We start from the raw sequence: 20,826 nt of genomic DNA, 5'->3' as shown, positions 1-20,826 counted from the left end.
TGACTGTATATAACACAGCCCACACAGTACATAGCAGCCACGCAGCACATAGCACAGCCCCTGCAGTATATAACACTGGCCACTAGTGTTGAGCATTCCGATACCGCAAGTATCGGGTATCGGCCGATACTTGCGGTATCGGAATTCCGATACCGGTATTCCGATACTTGCCGCGTATCGGATACCGGAATCGGAAGTTCCAAGATTCAAAATTCAGAAATTCAGCCAATGAGAATGATTCCAAGTGTGGGCACATCCTGTTTAGCATGGAGGGCATGAAACTACTGGCAAGGCTGTGATTGGCTGCTGAAATGATGTCATGATGCAGTTTAAAAGTCGCTGGCGCCATTTTCCGATCACTCTGCTGTGAATTCAGTTAGTGACAGGACGCTGTTTGCTGACTGAGGGACAGTTTAGAGATAGCGATTTGCTTCTTTGTGCTTTCCAAAGGCTAATTTAGCAACCGCTGTGTTCACCTACTATTCACCTTGCTTTTGCCTTGTAGCGCTGTTTTCACAGCGATCTGCAAGGTCTGTGTGTGTGTGTGTGTGTGAGTGCAGCCCAGTCTCTAGTCTGAGTGCAGCCACATAGGCCATCCATAGCTGGTTGTATTCAGTTCAGGGAGGGTGGTTCATTGCCTCATACTGTTCTTTTTTTTTTTTTTTTTTCAAGTAGTGTAGTCTGCTGCTAATTTATTCAAAAAAATCCTATTAGTGTCTTTCCACCCGTCTCCAGCTAATTTGTGGAAAAACACTACATAGGATAAAGTAGAGGAGGGTTTTTGGGCCTTGCAGCGCCGTTTACGGCTGTCTGCACGGTCTCCGTGTGACTGCAGCTCGCCCTGTAGTCTGTGAGCAGCCGTAGCCTGGTTGTCTGCAGCTCAGGGTTGTTCACTGCGTCATACCGCCAAATCAATTTTTATTTTTTTTCAAGTAGTGTAGTCTGCTGCTAATTAATTTAAAAAAATCCTATTAGTGTCTTTCCACCCGTCTCCAGCTAATTTGTGGAAAAACACTACATAGGATAAAGTAGAGGAGGGTTTTTGGGCCTTGCAGCGCCGTTTACGGCTGTCTGCACGGTCTCCGTGTGACTGCAGCTCGCCCTGTAGTCTGTGAGCAGCCGTAGCCTGGTTGTCTGCAGCTCAGGGTTGTTCACTGCGTCATACCGCCAAATCAATTTTTATTTTTTTTCAAGTAGTGTAGTCTGCTGCTAATTAATTTAAAAAAATCCTATTAGTGTCTTTCCACCCGTCTCCAGCTAATTTGTGGAAAAACACTACATAGGATAAAGTAGAGGAGGGTTTTTGGGCCTTGCAGCGCCGTTTACGGCTGTCTGCACGGTCTCCGTGTGACTGCAGCTCGCCCTGTAGTCTGTGAGCAGCCGTAGCCTGGTTGTCTGCAGCTCAGGGTTGTTCACTGCGTCATACCGCCAAATCAATTTTAATTTTTTTTCAAGTAGTGTAGTCTGCTGCTAATTAATTTAAAAAAATCCTATTAGTGTCTTTCCACCCGTCTCCAGCTAATTTGTGGAAAAACACTACATAGGATAAAGTAGAGGAGGGTTTTTGGGCCTTGCAGCGCCGTTTACGGCTGTCTGCACGGTCTCCGTGTGACTGCAGCTCGCCCTGTAGTCTGTGAGCAGCCGTAGCCTGGTTGTCTCCAGCTCAGGGTTGTTCACTGCGTCATACCGCCAAATCAATTTTAATTTTTTTTCAAGTAGTGTAGTCTGCTGCTAATTAATTTAAAAAAATCCTATTAGTGTCTTTCCACCCGTCTCCAGCTAATTTGTGGAAAAACACTACATAGGATAAAGTAGAGGAGGGTTTTTGGGCCTTGCAGCGCCGTTTACGTCTGTCTGCACGGTCTCTGTGTGACTGCAGCTCTATCTGTTGTCAGTTCAGCCCCCAAAAAAGAAATAAATAATAAAGTTCACCAAACACACCAGTTACACCACTTTACATTTGTGTAGGCCACATTAGCTCATATTAAAGTCTAGTCCACACTTTAGAAAATTAGTGTTTCTTATACCTGTTAGGAGGAGTTGCTCAGGAATAAGCACACAAATCCGTTAGTACTTTTCTGCTTATCTTTATCAGTCAACCAAGATGAAGAAGGCAGTGAGTAAGGCACGTGGGCGTGGGCGCGGAGCAGGGAGGGGACGTGGGGATTCTGTGCCTGCTGCGGGCACCGGTGACTCATCAGCACCCACTTTCACCAGGCAACAGTCGTTCATGCGCAGCTTTGTGTCAGAGCGCCGTACACCGCTGCTGCGTGAAGACCAAATTGAAGCCGTTGTCGGATGGATGGCAGCTAATGCATCAACTTCCATTAGTGCCACATCCTCTCAGACACAGAGCACTGGAGAGCAGCCATCTGTCTCTTCACCACCTGCCAAATTGCCCAGGCAGACAGAGAGCCCAGGACAGGAGCCGTCTCTACTTCTGTTCTCTGAATCTCTTGGCTTGGAAACAGGGGGCCAGCCAAGCAGCATTGGAGAAATGGAAGAAGAGGCAGGGTGCAGTGATGCCCAACAGCTTTTTCTGTCTTCCTCTGAAGAGGCGGGTGGGCCAGTGGCTCCGGTCACCACATCGCAGGCCGCATCAGCTGATGATGACACTCAGGTGCCACTTACTGGTGCGTGCTCTGCTGCTGAGACTACCCAGGAGGAGCAGTTGGGGGCAGAGGGTAGTGTAGATGATGAGGTCCTCGACCCATCTTGGCGTGAGGGACAGGAAGGTGGTGGGAGCAGCTCTGAGGAAGAGATTCCCCGTACGGCCCAAAGAGGGAGAGGGAGGGGGAAGACTGCGGATCCTGCAGCCTCCGCTTTGGCACCCGTTAGGAGCATGTCTCTTCCAAAAGCCAAAAAGGGCGCTCCCAAGACTTGCAGTGCCTGGTCCTTTTTTGACACAGTTGCAGATGACATTTGCTATGTCAGATGCAACGTGTGTCATCACAAAGTCAAAAGAGGTCGAAATGTCAGCAGCCTCAATACCTCCAACATGTGGAAACATGTGCGCACCAGGCACCCGGCGTTGTTAGAAAAACACACTGAAGAGGTAGGCCAACCAACAGCGGCAGCTACCACCTCTTCAGCTCGTGTTGCCTCTTCCTCTAGCTCACACGCAGCTGGTTCGGCTTCCTCCCAGGATCGCCGTGGAAGAACCTCTGGCCCTGTTGTCCAGAGACCCGCTGTAATTCCACCCGCAGCACCACTTTCCCAGTCATCCACACACTCCCAGCCCAGTCTACAGCCATCGGTAGTACAGGCATGGGAGAAAAGGCGGCCTTTCTCGTCAAACCACCCACGAGCACAGGCTCTGACTGCAGGCATTGCCAAACTTCTGTCACTGGAAATGCTGTCATTCAGGCTGGTGGAGACTGACAGCTTCCGTGACTTGATGTCATTGGCAGTCCCACAGTACAATGTGCCCAGCCGCTTTTACTTCAGCAGGCAAGCCGTCCCTGCCCTGCACAAGCATGTGGAGGGACACATAAAACACGCGCTACTGAACGCCGTCAGTAGCAAGGTCCACCTCACCACCGATGCGTGGACCAGTCAACATGGACAGGGGCGATACCTTTCCCTCACTGCCCATTGGGTTAATGTCATTGAGCCGGGTACAGACCGTGCGAGTGGCGCAGGACGTGTCCTGCCCACTCCAAGGATTGCAGGAATCCATTCTGTACGCATTGACTCCTCCTCTTACACCAGTTCCTCAGAATCATCGCTGCAGGAGCCGTCACAGTCCACCTCCACATGGACCCGTGATGAACGTGTACCTGTTACGACCGACATGAGCACAGCCGTGGCCAAACGTCAACAGGCCGTGTTGAAATTAATTTTTTTTGGGAATCGTAGCCACACAGCGCAGGAGCTCTGGAATGCCATCAAGCAGGAGAGCGATGTGTGGTTTGTGCCAGCGAATCTCCAGCCAGGCATGGTAGTGTGTGATAATGGCCGAAATCTGGTGGCAGCTCTGGGCCTCGGCAACCTCACTCACATCCCATGTCTGGCACATGTGCTCAATTTGGTCGTGCAGAGCTTTTTGAGGGACTATCCGGATCTTGATGCACTGCTGCACAAGGTCCGCCTAGAGTGTGCTCACTTGCGGCGTTCCAGCACGGCAAAAGCGCGCATTGCGGCTCTGCAGCGCCGACACCGCCTGCCGGAACATCGCATCATATGTGACCTACCTACCAGGTGGAATTCCACGTTACATATGTTGGAGCGGTTGTGTGAGCAGCAGCAAGCTGTAATGGAGTACCAGCTGCTTCAGGCGCAAAGAAGTCACACTCAGCGCCGTACAGACTTCACAACCACAGAGTGGGCCACTATGAATGACGTCTGCCAGGTTTTGCGTCCCTTTGATTATTCCACGCGGATGGCGAGTGCAGATGATGCACTAGTCAGCATGACTGTCCCCCTTATCTGCCTGCTTGAAAAATCACTGCAAGCGCTAAGGGATGATGTTGTGGAAGAGGTGGAGGATGAGGATTCACCATTTCCATCATCTTCTGGACAGTCAGCGCCACGTGGTTCCTCACAAACGCTTAGGCAGGGGACAGTTTGTGAGGAGGATGAGGAGGAGTCAATGGAGGAGGAAGACGTCCGTCCAGAGGAGGGAGTTACCGAATTGTCCAGTACTCAGTGTGTACAGCGAGGGTGGGGTGATGACGAGCGGGCAGAGATCACGCCTCCAGCAGGGGACAGCGTTTCTTGGGCAGTTGGCAGTCTGCAGCACATGGTGGATTACATGCTGCAGTGCCTGAGAAACGACCGCCGCATCGCCCACATTCTCAACATGTCTGATTATTGGGTGTTCACCCTCCTCGATCCTCGCTACCGGGACAACGTAGAAAGCCTCATCACACCGTTGAACCGTGAGCGAAAAATGCGGGAGTACCAAGACACACTGGTCAATTCCATCATCTTCTCCATTCCAACTGAGAGAAGTGCTGCTAGTGCATTCCAAAGCAGCTCAGTGCGTCCAGGCAGTGGTGGAGGCTCTGCACAAAGAGGGAGCAGAAGCAGTGCCTCTGCCCAAGGCAAGACCAGTATGGCCCAACTGTGGCACAGTTTTCTGTGCCCCCCACAAAAGTCTACACCATCACAGACGGCTCCAGTCAGCAGGAGGCAACGGTTCCGTCAGATGGTGACAGACTACATGTCTTGCCCTCTTGCTGTACTCCCAGACGGCTCTTCCCCTTTCAAGTTTTGGGTCTCAAAGCTGGATACATGGCCAGAGCTAAGCCAGTATGCATTGGAGGTGCTGTCTTGCCCTGCGGCCAGTGTATTATCGGAACGTGTCTTTAGTGCTGCAGGTGGTGTACTAACTGACCGTCGCATGCGACTATCCTCCGATAACGTTGACCGGCTTACTTTCCTGAAAATGAACAAGGCCTGGATCTCGCAGGAATTTGCCACTCCTCCTCCTGATTAAATAATTAGGTCACTGTATACGTTATCCAGGTCTCCTGTTGTGTTCATCTTTCTACCACCTGAACTTAAATTCCTGTGCTCCAACACCGCCAGTTGAGGCTCAGAAGTGGCGTCTGCACAGTCAAAACATACGACCCAGTGTTATTGGGTTTCAGTAACGTCAGCTGATCCCCAGCTGTGTAGCCGGCAATGTGTCATGCGACCGCCACGCTGACACAACAACTGAAATGTAAGGGAATCTGTCCCCCCCCCCCCAAGGCGTTTGTTACTGAAAGAGCCACCTTGTGCAGCAGTAATGCTGCACAAGGAAAAGGTAGCTATTTTTGTTTAGCTCCTTGCACACGCAGAACTTAACACTTATAAAATTTGTCCCCTGCAACCGTAAAACCGTCCCGGAGGTGGGACTTTCCTTCGTAATGTGACGCAGCACAGCCGTCATTCCTACCCCCCCGGCGCCGCGCACCGGCTCCTCAGCGTTGTTTTATTCCGTCCCGGAGCCTGCGCTGTTATGTTATCCCGTGGCCAGGCACACTTAGCGCTGCCCGTCTTCTGGCATCATTTGGTGTCAGGATGGCTGCGCCTGTGCGGCCGCGCTGGCAGAGAGCCCGCCTCGCAGTGTCTTCTGATTTAATCCCACTGGGGGCCTGGGATCCATGGACATGCGCAGTGCATATCTGAACCTCCACCTCTCACTCATTTCCCTATGGCTTCTTCAGACTGTTCGGTGTCAGCTGGTCCCTAATAGCATGCCACGGCCGTGACACCGCACAGTCTTAAGAAGCCGTAGGGAGGGGAGTGAGAGGCGAGGATATGCACTGCGCATGTCCATGGATCCCAGGCCCCCAGTGGGATTAAATCAGAAGACACTGCGAGGCGGGCTCTCTGCCAGCGCGGCCGCACAGGCGCAGCCAGCCTGACACCAAATGATGTCAGAAGATGGGCAGCGCTAAGTGTGCCTGGCCACGGGATAACATAACAGCGCAGGCTCCGGGACGGAATAAAACAACGCTGAGGAGCCGGTGCGCGGCGCCGGGGGGGTAGGAATGACGGCTGTGCTGCGTCACATTACGAAGGAAAGTCCCACCTCCGGGACGGTTTTACGGTTGCAGGGGACACATTTTATAAGTGTTTAGTTCTGCGTGTGCAAGGAGCATGATGAAAAGAGCCACCTTTTCCTTTTGCATCTTTTGTGCTGCACAAGCTGGCTCTTTCAGCTACAAACGCCTTGGGGGGGGGGTTAAAGGTTCCCTTTCGACTTTCTCAGGCTTCGGCCTACATTGTGTTCCTCTGCTTTTCCACCTGTCCCTGGGCTCCAACACCGCCAGTTGCCGTCCAGAAGTGCTGTACGCACAGTCAACAGTCCCTCCTCTGTTATTGGGGTTCAGTAACGTCAGCTGTTCCCCTGCTGTGTGTGTGGCAATCCCTCCTACCTCCTCCAACCTCCTCCTCCTCCTCCACCTGTCCCTGGGCTCCAACACCGCCAGTTGCCGTCCAGAAGTGCTGTACGCACAGTCAACAGTCCCTCCTCTGTTATTGGGGTTCAGTAACGTCAGCTGTTCCCCTGCTGTGTGTGTGGCAATCCCTCCTACCTCCTCCAACCTCCTCCTCCTCCTCCACCTGTCCCTGGGCTCCAACACCGCCAGTTGCCGTCCAGAAGTGCTGTACGCACAGTCAACAGTCCCTCCTCTGTTATTGGGGTTCAGTAACGTCAGCTGTTCCCCTGCTGTGTGTGTGGCAATCCCTCCTACCTCCTCCAACCTCCTCCACCTGTCCCTGGGCTCCAACACCGCCATTTGCCGTCCAGAAGTGCTGTACGCACAGTCAACAGTCCCTCCTCTGTTATTGGGGTTCAGTAACGTCAGCTGTTCCCCTGCTGTGTGTGTGGCAATCCCTCCTACCTCCTCCAACCTCCTCCTCCTCCTCCACCTGTCCCTGGGCTCCAACACCGCCAGTTGCCGTCCAGAAGTGCTGTACGCACAGTCAACAGTCCCTCCTCTGTTATTGGGGTTCAGTAACGTCAGCTGTTCCCCTGCTGTGTGTGTGGCAATCCCTCCTACCTCCTCCAACCTCCTCCTCCTCCTCCACCTGTCCCTGGGCTCCAACACCGCCAGTTGCCGTCCAGAAGTGCTGTACGCACAGTCAACAGTCCCTCCTCTGTTATTGGGGTTCAGTAACGTCAGCTGTTCCCCTGCTGTGTGTGTGGCAATCCCTCCTACCTCCTCCAACCTCCTCCTCCTCCTCCACCTGTCCCTGGGCTCCAACACCGCCAGTTGCCGTCCAGAAGTGCTGTACGCACAGTCAACAGTCCCTCCTCTGTTATTGGGGTTCAGTAACGTCAGCTGTTCCCCTGCTGTGTGTGTGGCAATCCCTCCTACCTCCTCCAACCTCCTCCTCCTCCTCCACCTGTCCCTGGGCTCCAACACCGCCATTTGCCGTCCAGAAGTGCTGTACGCACAGTCAACAGTCCCTCCTCTGTTATTGGGGTTCAGTAACGTCAGCTGTTCCCCTGCTGTGTGTGTGGCAATCCCTCCTACCTCCTCCAACCTCCTCCTCCTCCTCCACCTGTCCCTGGGCTCCAACACCGCCAGTTGCCGTCCAGAAGTGCTGTACGCACAGTCAACAGTCCCTCCTCTGTTATTGGGGTTCAGTAACGTCAGCTGTTCCCCTGCTGTGTGTGTGGCAATCCCTCCTACCTCCTCCAACCTCCTCCTCCTCCTCCACCTGTCCCTGGGCTCCAACACCGCCAGTTGCCGTCCAGAAGTGCTGTACGCACAGTCAACAGTCCCTCCTCTGTTATTGGGGTTCAGTAACGTCAGCTGTTCCCCTGCTGTGTGTGTGGCAATCCCTCCTACCTCCTCCAACCTCCTCCTCCTCCTCCACCTGTCCCTGGGCTCCAACACCGCCAGTTGCCGTCCAGAAGTGCTGTACGCACAGTCAACAGTCCCTCCTCTGTTATTGGGGTTCAGTAACGTCAGCTGTTCCCCTGCTGTGTGTGTGGCAATCCCTCCTACCTCCTCCAACCTCCTCCTCCTCCTCCACCTGTCCCTGGGCTCCAACACCGCCAGTTGCCGTCCAGAAGTGCTGTACGCACAGTCAACAGTCCCTCCTCTGTTATTGGGGTTCAGTAACGTCAGCTGTTCCCCTGCTGTGTGTGTGGCAATCCCTCCTACCTCCTCCAACCTCCTCCTCCTCCTCCACCTGTCCCTGGGCTCCAACACCGCCAGTTGCCGTCCAGAAGTGCTGTACGCACAGTCAACAGTCCCTCCTCTGTTATTGGGGTTCAGTAACGTCAGCTGTTCCCCTGCTGTGTGTGTGGCAATCCCTCCTACCTCCTCCAACCTCCTCCTCCTCCTCCACCTGTCCCTGGGCTCCAACACCGCCAGTTGCCGTCCAGAAGTGCTGTACGCACAGTCAACAGTCCCTCCTCTGTTATTGGGGTTCAGTAACGTCAGCTGTTCCCCTGCTGTGTGTGTGGCAATCCCTCCTACCTCCTCCAACCTCCTCCTCCTCCTCCACCTGTCCCTGGGCTCCAACACCGCCAGTTGCCGTCCAGAAGTGCTGTACGCACAGTCAACAGTCCCTCCTCTGTTATTGGGGTTCAGTAACGTCAGCTGTTCCCCTGCTGTGTGTGTGGCAATCCCTCCTACCTCCTCCAACCTCCTCCTCCTCCTCCACCTGTCCCTGGGCTCCAACACCGCCAGTTGCCGTCCAGAAGTGCTGTACGCACAGTCAACAGTCCCTCCTCTGTTATTGGGGTTCAGTAACGTCAGCTGTTCCCCTGCTGTGTGTGTGGCAATCCCTCCTACCTCCTCCAACCTCCTCCTCCTCCTCCACCTGTCCCTGGGCTCCAACACCGCCAGTTGCCGTCCAGAAGTGCTGTACGCACAGTCAACAGTCCCTCCTCTGTTATTGGGGTTCAGTAACGTCAGCTGTTCCCCTGCTGTGTGTGTGGCAATCCCTCCTACCTCCTCCAACCTCCTCCTCCTCCTCCACCTGTCCCTGGGCTCCAACACCGCCAGTTGCCGTCCAGAAGTGCTGTACGCACAGTCAACAGTCCCTCCTCTGTTATTGGGGTTCAGTAACGTCAGCTGTTCCCCTGCTGTGTGTGTGGCAATCCCTCCTACCTCCTCCAACCTCCTCCTCCTCCTCCACCTGTCCCTGGGCTCCAACACCGCCAGTTGCCGTCCAGAAGTGCTGTACGCACAGTCAACAGTCCCTCCTCTGTTATTGGGGTTCAGTAACGTCAGCTGTTCCCCTGCTGTGTGTGTGGCAATCCCTCCTACCTCCTCCAACCTCCTCCTCCACCTGTCCCTGGGCTCCAACACCGCCAGTTGCCGTCCAGAAGTGCTGTACGCACAGAGCCAAACACCTCGCCAATGTGTTAGTGGGGTTCAGCACCGCCAGCTGTTCCCCTGCTGTGTATACGGCAACGTGTACTGCGACCGCCACGCAGTCACAACAAGTTTACTTTAAGGGAACCTGTCCCCCCCCCCCCCCCAGGCGTTTGTTACTGAAGGAGCCACCTTGTGCAGCAGTAATGATGCAAAGGGAAAAAGTGCCTCTTTTCGTGGTGCTCCTTGCACATGCGGAACCTAACAGTTATGAAATGTGTCCCATCACAGCGTTAAACCGTCCGGTAGGTGGAACTTTCCTTTGTCGTGTGACGCAGCACAGCCATCATTTTTACCCCCTTGGCGCCGTGCGCCGCCTCCTCAGCGTTGTTTGAATCTGTCCCGGAGCCTGCGCTGTTAGGTTAGCCCTTGGCCATGCACACATTTTGCGCTGCCCGTCTTCTGACATCATTTGGTGTCAGGCTGGCTGCGCCTGTGCGGGTGCGCTGGCCGAGATCCCGCCTCGCAGTGTCGTCTAATGTAATCCCACCGCGGGCCTGTGATCCGTGCCCGTGCGCAGTGCATATCCTCGCCTCTCACTCCCCTCCCTACGGCTTCTTCAGACTGTGCGATGTCAGCTTGTCCCTAATAGCATGCCACGGCCGTGACACCGCACAGTCTGAAAAAGCCGTAGGGAGGGGAGTGAGAGGCGAGGATATGCACTGCGCACGGGCACGGATCACAGGCCCGCGGTGGGATTACATTAGACGACACTGCGAGGCGGGATCTCGGCCAGCGCACCCGCACAGGCGCAGCCAGCCTGACACCAAATGATGTCAGAAGACGGGCAGCGCAAAATGTGTGCATGGCCAAGGGCTAACCTAACAGCGCAGGCTCCGGGACAGATTCAAACAACGCTGAGGAGGCGGCGCACGGCGCCAAGGGGGTAAAAATGATGGCTGTGCTGCGTCACACGACAAAGGAAAGTTCCACCTACCGGACGGTTTAACGCTGTGAGGGGACACATTTCATAACTGTTAGGTTCCGCATGTGCAAGGACCATAATTAAAAGAGCTAAGTTTACCTTTTCCAGCATTAGTGCTGTACACAATGGCACTTTCAGCTACAAACGCCTGGGGGGGGGGGGGTTAAAGGTTTCCTTTCAACTTGCTCGAGTGCAGGCTTCGGCCTACACTCCGCTCCCCCTGCTCCTCCTGCTGACCCTGGGCTCTAACACCGCCAGTTGGGGCCCGGTACTGCTAGCTGCACAGAGAAAAACACCAGCCAATGTGTCAGTGGGGTTCAGCACCGCCAGCTGTTCCCCTGCTGTGCAGCCGGCATCGTGTCCTGCAAAAGCCACGCAGACACAAGAACTGAAATTGAAGGGAACCTGTCCCCCCTCCCCCAGGCGTTTTTACGTTATCCAGCCACCTTGTACAGCGGTAATGCTGCATGTGTGCAAGGTGGCTCAGAAACGTATTCTCCTCGCACATGTGGAACTGAAAACACGTCTGCAATGTGTCCTCTGTGTGACCATTTAACCGTCCCGGTGGTGTGACTTTCCTTTGTAATGACACGCTGCAACCCCCTTGGTAGCGCTGCCCGTCTTCTGGCATCATTGTTTGGCTGGCTGCGCCTCTGCGGCCGCCCTGACCCACACAACGCCCCTCGGTGTCTTATTTATTGGGACTGCGAGGGTGTGATTGATGGGCAGGATCAGTGCATCAGTTCGCCTGTCCCTCCTCTCCTTCCGCCTTCTTCGGACTGTGCGGCTTCATGGCCGTGGCATGCGATAAGGGATCAGATGACGCCGCACAGTCTGAAGCGGGTGTAAGGACCCGAGTGTGAGAGGCCAACATATGTGCTGCGCCAGGCCCTGAATCCCAGCCCCGCAGTGTTTTGACAATGTTAAGACACTGCGGGGCTGGGATTCATGGTCATCGCGAAACGCACCGGCCGACATTAAATGATGTCAGAAGATGGGCAGCGCTAACAGCGCTAGGCCAGGGGATAACACGACAGCGCAGACTCCTGTACAGCAAATAACAACGCTCAGGAGGCTGCACCCAGCACCAAGGTGGGATTCTTGACATCTGTGCTGCGTCTCATTACAAAGGGAACTCGCGCCTCCAACACAGTTTGACTGTATAAAGGGCTAAATGTTATACGTGTTTCATTCAGCGTGTGCAAGGAGCGAAATTAAAAGAGCAACCTTTGACTTGTGCAGCACTACTGCTGCATAAGCTGTGGCTCTTCTACTTTCTAACCCCTGAGGGGGGGTTAAAGGTTACCTTTGAAATTGGTTCAAGTAGGCTTCGGCCTACACTCTGCTCCCCCTGCAGAGCCCGGGCTCCAACACCGCTAGTTGCTGTCCGGAAGTGCTGGCTGCACAGAGCCAAACACCTCGCCAATGTGTCAGTGGGGTCCAGCACCGCCAGCTGTTCCCCTGCTGTGTAGCCGGCAACGTGTCCTGCGACCGCCACGCAGACACAACAGACCCAAAGCTGCCGCCAGTGCAGGCTTCGGCCTACACTCCCCTCCCCCTGCTCCTGCTCCTCCTCCTCCTGCTGACCCTGGGCTCTAACAAACCGCCAGTTGGGGCCCAGATGTGCTAGCTGCACAGAGAAAAACACCAGCCAATGTGTCAGTGGGGTCCAGCACCGCCAGCTGTTCCCCTGCTGTGCAGCCGGCAACGTGTCCTGCAAAAGCCACGCAGACACAAGAACTGAAATTGAAGGGAACCTGTCCCCCCTCCCCCAGGCGTTTTTACGTTATCCAGCCACCTTGTACAGCGGTAATGCTGCATGTGTGCAAGGTGGCTCAGAAACGTATTCTCCTCGCACATGTGGAACTGAAAACACGTCTGCAATGTGTCCTCTGTGTGACCATTTAACCGTCCCGGTGGTGTGACTTTCCTTTGTAATGACACGCTGCAACCCCCTTGGTAGCGCTGCCCGTCTTCTGGCATCATTGTTTGGCTGGCTGCGCCTCTGCGGCCGCCCTGACCCACACAACGCCCCTCGGTGTCTTATTTATTGGGACTGCGAGGGTGTGATTGATGGGCAGGATCAGTGCATCAGTTCGCCTGTCCCTCCTCTCCTTCCGCCTTCTTCGGACTGTGCGGCTTCATGGCCGTGGCATGCGATAAGGGATCAGATGACGCCGCACAGTCTGAAGCGGGTGTAAGAACCCGAGTGTGAGAGGCCAACATATGTGCTGCGCCAGGCCCTGAATCCCAGCCCCGCAGTGTTTTGACAATGTTAAGACACTGCGGGGCTGGGATTCATGGTCATCGCGAAACGCACCGGCCGACATTAAATGATGTCAGAAGATGGGCAGCGCTAACAGCGCTAGGCCAGGGGATAACACGACAGCGCAGACTCCTGTACAGCAAATAACAACGCTCAGGAGGCTGCACCCAGCACCAAGGTGGGATTCTTGACATCTGTGCTGCGTCTCATTACAAAGGGAACTCGCGCCTCCAACACAGTTTGACTGTATAAAGGGCTAAATGTTATACGTGTTTCATTCAGCGTGTGCAAGGAGCGAAATTAAAAGAGCAACCTTTGACTTGTGCAGCACTACTGCTGCATAAGCTGTGGCTCTTCTACTTTCTAACCCCTGAGGGGGGGTTAAAGGTTACCTTTGAAATTGGTTCAAGTAGGCTTCGGCCTACACTCTGCTCCCCCTGCAGAGCCCGGGCTCCAACACCGCTAGTTGCTGTCCGGAAGTGCTGGCTGCACAGAGCCAAACACCTCGCCAATGTGTCAGTGGGGTCCAGCACCGCCAGCTGTTCCCCTGCTGTGTAGCCGGCAACGTGTCCTGCGACCGCCACGCAGACACAACAGACCCAAAGCTGCCGCCAGTGCAGGCTTCGGCCTACACTCCCCTCCCCCTGCTCCTGCTCCTCCTCCTCCTGCTGACCCTGGGCTCTAACAAACCGCCAGTTGGGGCCCAGATGTGCTAGCTGCACAGAGAAAAACACCAGCCAATGTGTCAGTGGGGTCCAGCACCGCCAGCTGTTCCCCTGCTGTGCAGCCGGCAACGTGTCCTGCAAAAGCCACGCAGACACAAGAACTGAAATTGAAGGGAACCTGTCCCCCCTCCCCCAGGCGTTTTTACGTTATCCAGCCACCTTGTACAGCGGTAATGCTGCATGTGTGCAAGGTGGCTCAGAAACGTATTCTCCTCGCACATGTGGAACTGAAAACACGTCTGCAATGTGTCCTCTGTGTGACCATTTAACCGTCCCGGTGGTGTGACTTTCCTTTGTAATGACACGCTGCAACCCCCTTGGTAGCGCTGCCCGTCTTCTGGCATCATTGTTTGGCTGGCTGCGCCTCTGCGGCCGCCCTGACCCACACAACGCCCCTCGGTGTCTTATTTATTGGGACTGCGAGGGTGTGATTGATGGGCAGGATCAGTGCATCAGTTCGCCTGTCCCTCCTCTCCTTCCGCCTTCTTCGGACTGTGCGGCTTCATGGCCGTGGCATGCGATAAGGGATCAGATGACGCCGCACAGTCTGAAGCGGGTGTAAGGACCCGAGTGTGAGAGGCCAACATATGTGCTGCGCCAGGCCCTGAATCCCAGCCCCGCAGTGTTTTGACAATGTTAAGACACTGCGGGGCTGGGATTCATGGTCATCGCGAAACGCACCGGCCGACATTAAATGATGTCAGAAGATGGGCAGCGCTAACAGCGCTAGGCCAGGGGATAACACGACAGCGCAGACTCCTGTACAGCAAATAACAACGCTCAGGAGGCTGCACCCAGCACCAAGGTGGGATTCTTGACATCTGTGCTGCGTCTCATTACAAAGGGAACTCGCGCCTCCAACACAGTTTGACTGTATAAAGGGCTAAATGTTATACGTGTTTCATTCAGCGTGTGCAAGGAGCGAAATTAAAAGAGCAACCTTTGACTTGTGCAGCACTACTGCTGCATAAGCTGTGGCTCTTCTACTTTCTAACCCCTGAGGGGGGGTTAAAGGTTACCTTTGAAATTGGTTCAAGTAGGCTTCGGCCTACACTCTGCTCCCCCTGCAGAGCCCGGGCTCCAACACCGCTAGTTGCTGTCCGGAAGTGCTGGCTGCACAGAGCCAAACACCTCGCCAATGTGTCAGTGGGGTCCAGCACCGCCAGCTGTTCCCCTGCTGTGTAGCCGGCAACGTGTCCTGCGACCGCCACGCAGACACAACAGACCCAAAGCTGCCGCCAGTGCAGGCTTCGGCCTACACTCCCCTCCCCCTGCTCCTGCTCCTCCTCCTCCTGCTGACCCTGGGCTCTAACAAACCGCCAGTTGGGGCCCAGATGTGCTAGCTGCACAGAGAAAAACACCAGCCAATGTGTCAGTGGGGTCCAGCACCGCCAGCTGTTCCCCTGCTGTGCAGCCGGCAACGTGTCCTGCAAAAGCCACGCAGACACAAGAACTGAAATTGAAGGGAACCTGTCCCCCCTCCCCCAGGCGTTTTTACGTTATCCAGCCACCTTGTACAGCGGTAATGCTGCATGTGTGCAAGGTGGCTCAGAAACGTATTCTCCTCGCACATGTGGAACTGAAAACACGTCTGCAATGTGTCCTCTGTGTGACCATTTAACCGTCCCGGTGGTGTGACTTTCCTTTGTAATGACACGCTGCAACCCCCTTGGTAGCGCTGCCCGTCTTCTGGCATCATTGTTTGGCTGGCTGCGCCTCTGCGGCCGCCCTGACCCACACAACGCCCCTCGGTGTCTTATTTATTGGGACTGCGAGGGTGTGATTGATGGGCAGGATCAGTGCATCAGTTCGCCTGTCCCTCCTCTCCTTCCGCCTTCTTCGGACTGTGCGGCTTCATGGCCGTGGCATGCGATAAGGGATCAGATGACGCCGCACAGTCTGAAGCGGGTGTAAGGACCCGAGTGTGAGAGGCCAACATATGTGCTGCGCCAGGCCCTGAATCCCAGCCCCGCAGTGTTTTGACAATGTTAAGACACTGCGGGGCTGGGATTCATGGTCATCGCGAAACGCACCGGCCGACATTAAATGATGTCAGAAGATGGGCAGCGCTAACAGCGCTAGGCCAGGGGATAACACGACAGCGCAGACTCCTGTACAGCAAATAACAACGCTCAGGAGGCTGCACCCAGCACCAAGGTGGGATTCTTGACATCTGTGCTGCGTCTCATTACAAAGGGAACTCGCGCCTCCAACACAGTTTGACTGTATAAAGGGCTAAATGTTATACGTGTTTCATTCAGCGTGTGCAAGGAGCGAAATTAAAAGAGCAACCTTTGACTTGTGCAGCACTACTGCTGCATAAGCTGTGGCTCTTCTACTTTCTAACCCCTGAGGGGGGGTTAAAGGTTACCTTTGAAATTGGTTCAAGTAGGCTTCGGCCTACACTCTGCTCCCCCTGCAGAGCCCGGGCTCCAACACCGCTAGTTGCTGTCCGGAAGTGCTGGCTGCACAGAGCCAAACACCTCGCCAATGTGTCAGTGGGGTCCAGCACCGCCAGCTGTTCCCCTGCTGTGTAGCCGGCAACGTGTCCTGCGACCGCCACGCAGACACAACAGACCCAAAGCTGCCGCCAGTGCAGGCTTCGGCCTACACTCCCCTCCCCCTGCTCCTGCTCCTCCTCCTCCTGCTGACCCTGGGCTCTAACAAACCGCCAGTTGGGGCCCAGATGTGCTAGCTGCACAGAGAAAAACACCAGCCAATGTGTCAGTGGGGTCCAGCACCGCCAGCTGTTCCCCTGCTGTGCAGCCGGCAACGTGTCCTGCAAAAGCCACGCAGACACAAGAACTGAAATTGAAGGGAACCTGTCCCCCCTCCCCCAGGCGTTTTTACGTTATCCAGCCACCTTGTACAGCGGTAATGCTGCATGTGTGCAAGGTGGCTCAGAAACGTATTCTCCTCGCACATGTGGAACTGAAAACACGTCTGCAATGTGTCCTCTGTGTGACCATTTAACCGTCCCGGTGGTGTGACTTTCCTTTGTAATGACACGCTGCAACCCCCTTGGTAGCGCTGCCCGTCTTCTGGCATCATTGTTTGGCTGGCTGCGCCTCTGCGGCCGCCCTGACCCACACAACGCCCCTCGGTGTCTTATTTATTGGGACTGCGAGGGTGTGATTGATGGGCAGGATCAGTGCATCAGTTCGCCTGTCCCTCCTCTCCTTCCGCCTTCTTCGGACTGTGCGGCTTCATGGCCGTGGCATGCGATAAGGGATCAGATGACGCCGCACAGTCTGAAGCGGGTGTAAGGACCCGAGTGTGAGAGGCCAACATATGTGCTGCGCCAGGCCCTGAATCCCAGCCCCGCAGTGTTTTGACAATGTTAAGACACTGCGGGGCTGGGATTCATGGTCATCGCGAAACGCACCGGCCGACATTAAATGATGTCAGAAGATGGGCAGCGCTAACAGCGCTAGGCCAGGGGATAACACGACAGCGCAGACTCCTGTACAGCAAATAACAACGCTCAGGAGGCTGCACCCAGCACCAAGGTGGGATTCTTGACATCTGTGCTGCGTCTCATTACAAAGGGAACTCGCGCCTCCAACACAGTTTGACTGTATAAAGGGCTAAATGTTATACGTGTTTCATTCAGCGTGTGCAAGGAGCGAAATTAAAAGAGCAACCTTTGACTTGTGCAGCACTACTGCTGCATAAGCTGTGGCTCTTCTACTTTCTAACCCCTGAGGGGGGGTTAAAGGTTACCTTTGAAATTGGTTCAAGTAGGCTTCGGCCTACACTCTGCTCCCCCTGCAGAGCCCGGGCTCCAACACCGCTAGTTGCTGTCCGGAAGTGCTGGCTGCACAGAGCCAAACACCTCGCCAATGTGTCAGTGGGGTCCAGCACCGCCAGCTGTTCCCCTGCTGTGTAGCCGGCAACGTGTCCTGCGACCGCCACGCAGACACAACAGACCCAAAGCTGCCGCCAGTGCAGGCTTCGGCCTACACTCCCCTCCCCCTGCTCCTGCTCCTCCTCCTCCTGCTGACCCTGGGCTCTAACAAACCGCCAGTTGGGGCCCAGATGTGCTAGCTGCACAGAGAAAAACACCAGCCAATGTGTCAGTGGGGTCCAGCACCGCCAGCTGTTCCCCTGCTGTGCAGCCGGCAACGTGTCCTGCAAAAGCCACGCAGACACTTGCTCTTGGACCTTCTGCTCCCCATCCTGGTTCCAGTACCGTCAGCTGGTTCCGGGCAGAGCCTTTGGCTTAGGTGCCTCCCTTTGGTATCCGAGTTCCACCAACGTCAGGTGGTCCTTGGTAGTGCTTTCAGGCACGGGTACCTCCTGCTTAGTAACCGGGTTCCAGTAACGTCAGCTGGTCCTCGGTAGTTCCATTGGCTCTTGGACCTTCGGCTACCCATCCGGGTTCCAGCACCGTCAGCTGGTTCTCGGCAGTGTCTTTTGCTCTTGTACCTTCTGCTCCCCATCCTGGTTCCAGTACCGTCAGCTGGTTCCGGGCAGAGCCTTTGGCTTAGGTGCCTCCCTCTGGGTATCTGAGTTCCACCAACGTCAGGTGGTCCTTGGTAGTGCTTTCAGCACAGGTACCTCCTGCTTAGTAACCGGGTTCCAGTAACGTCAGCTGGTCCTCGGTCGTTCCATTGGCTCTTGGACCTTCGGGTAGCCATCCGAGTTCCAGTTCCATCAGCTGGTTCTCGGCATTTTCTCAGCCTTCTTGTACCTTCTGCTACATTTCCAAGTTCAAGAGACTAAACACGATGACCCGGAAGACCACCCCTAAGATGACGACGACACCAGAGACGACAACCACCGTGATGACGACGACCCTGGAGACGATGACCCTGAAGACCACCCCGATGACGACGACCCCGGAGACCACCCCGATGACGACGACCCCGGAGACGACGACCCTGGAGACGACGACGACCTGGAAGACCGAGAAGCAGAAGAACAAGAGGCTGCAGAACAAAGAGCAGAAGGACATTAAGCATAACACAAAATATCAGAGCAAAAAATATTATGTAAATTATAAGCAGAAGAAGACTAAGCAGTGTATGGGGGTGAGTCCGTTCCTCCTCGTGGTGCCCCTGGATAAAGCCTGATGCTGCAGGCCAAACTGAACGCGGACAAATGTAACTGTTTTGTGACAGGCAGAACGGAAGGTGTAATCTTCAAACTTTTATAGATAACAACTACGGGAATGCCTGTCACAAATAAGAATATGATGAAGAAGTAGAATATGATGAAGATAATAGTAAACTAAAAACAATATGAACAATGTAACCCAAAAAATAATAGGTAGAAGATGAAGAAGAAGATGAATAAGGTGAAGAAGTTGATGTCAAAGAAGCTGATGATGAGGATAATTAAGAAGAAAGCGTGGGAGAAGTAAAAAAAAAGGTGAAGGGCGTGGAAGCAGTGAAACATCAATATCTGACATTAAAAAAAAAATTAACATAGTCAAATTCTTTCTAACGCCGAACGTCATAAAAAAAAACGCAAAATCCTGCTATTCTATTACATTGGGCTAAACCTCTGTGCCTTTAATATCTCCGCCACGTCCCCCAATACATCCTACATTATTCTTAGTTGTTTTCCTTCATGTAGAATGAACCTACAAGTGTATAAAGGGTTTATTTTAATTCCGATATTTTCGTCCCATTGACTTGCATTGGGATCGGGTATCGGTATCGGATTAGATCCGATACTTTGACGGTATCGGCCGATACTTTCCGATACCGATACTTTCCGATATCGGAAGGTATCGCTCAACACTACTGGCCACGTAATATATAACACAGCCCTATATATACTCACAGCCGGTGTTATCACACACAGCGCCATGTATAATCTGAATTTTTGTTGAATCGGGGACTCTGCAGCCAAACAAACCCCAAAAACAAAAAACACATAATATAAAACATCTAGCCAATAATTGTCTATTCTGGTGAATGAGGAGAATGTGACTCTTCTCTTATTTATTTTGTGTTGATTCCTCATCAGGACGGTTACCTGTAAGAACTTCCTCTTTGCACCGCCACTCATCTCCCCGCACATCACTTTCTCCTTTCTCCATTACGGCTTTAGGATGATTTCTCAGCAGATTTTCACAGGATTTCAAAACTGTGAAAATAATTTGAAAGTCACTGACAGAAGGAAAACTCACGTGGAATGTTCAATATAGACGCTTTTACTACAAACTCGAGTGGCATCTGAGCCGACATTTGATTGTGAGATCTCTACCACCAATATCACCAGTGCTGCCCTCAGCGTCAGTACAGCAACGCCTAGTGATGGAAGCAGGGGTCACTGGAGCCGGGTCCGCTAAGTGCACTACATTACGACAAAATTATTTCCTTCATTGATTTCTCTTCACATTTCGGGTCCCCTAACATGATTAATTTTTCATCATATAAAGATTGCCTTGTCTGGAAGTTTTGTATTTTTGGGGTACACACTATATTATGCCATTTCCTTATGATATAAATGTAATGTTAGAGAAATCATCTGTCCTTTTTAATAATTACACACAGCACAGTATGGTCTAAACCATAGAAATAAAACACATTTATGTGAGGGAACGTGAAGGAGCCACACCTCGTCACCCCGTCTGACGTCAATATTACATCAGCGGGATCAGGTGGTAAGGTCTCCCCACTTGTACCAACGTGACGTTCCGCTTTCCCTAGGGACACGTTGTTTTGCTAAGGTTCAAGGAATTGCGATGAATAAATAATTGAATAAAAAAATTGAATAAAAAAATGAATTTACTTAATAAAAAGATAATAAATAAAACAGTGACTCAAATAGCACATAATCAATAAAGTCATACATTACATTAGAATGGTAGAAGTTAAATCAGCCTCCTTTCTCTGTCCCAATCTCTTAAATCTGTCTCTCTGTCTCTTGCATCTCCCTTTTATGTTAAACAACTGTACATTGAAACTTCTCCAAAGGCTTTGATGTCCCAAGGTATGTGTACTGAAGCATCCAATTAGCATAAGCATCTCCTGGGAACATCTAATCAGATAGTTCTCATCTTTGAATACCAAAAATCCTTTGTTAGTAGGTAAGTGTAAATAACTAGTCATTTACATTCCTTTGTTA

The 20,826-nt window shown here is 53.4% G+C and overlaps 1 protein-coding gene across 1 annotated transcript in view; it reads right to left on the bottom strand.

Moving 5' to 3' along the window:
• The window catches only part of LOC143786179 (uncharacterized), a 74,756-nt gene extending 54,908 nt beyond the window's left edge, over positions 1-19,848 (bottom strand). Inside the window, 1 exon segment of the mRNA XM_077275468.1 lies at positions 19,732-19,848. Within this exon segment, the coding sequence (XP_077131583.1) occupies positions 19,732-19,795 (64 nt within the window). The 5' untranslated portion in view covers positions 19,796-19,848.
• Positions 19,849-20,826: the final 978 nt, after the last annotated feature.

The sequence above is a fragment of the Ranitomeya variabilis genome, chromosome 7 (genome assembly GCF_051348905.1).
Source record: "Ranitomeya variabilis isolate aRanVar5 chromosome 7, aRanVar5.hap1, whole genome shotgun sequence".
NCBI lineage: Eukaryota > Metazoa > Chordata > Amphibia > Anura > Dendrobatidae > Ranitomeya > Ranitomeya variabilis.
The sequence above is the reverse complement of the archived record's forward strand: the minus strand, read 5'-3'. Positions and strand labels throughout refer to the sequence as shown.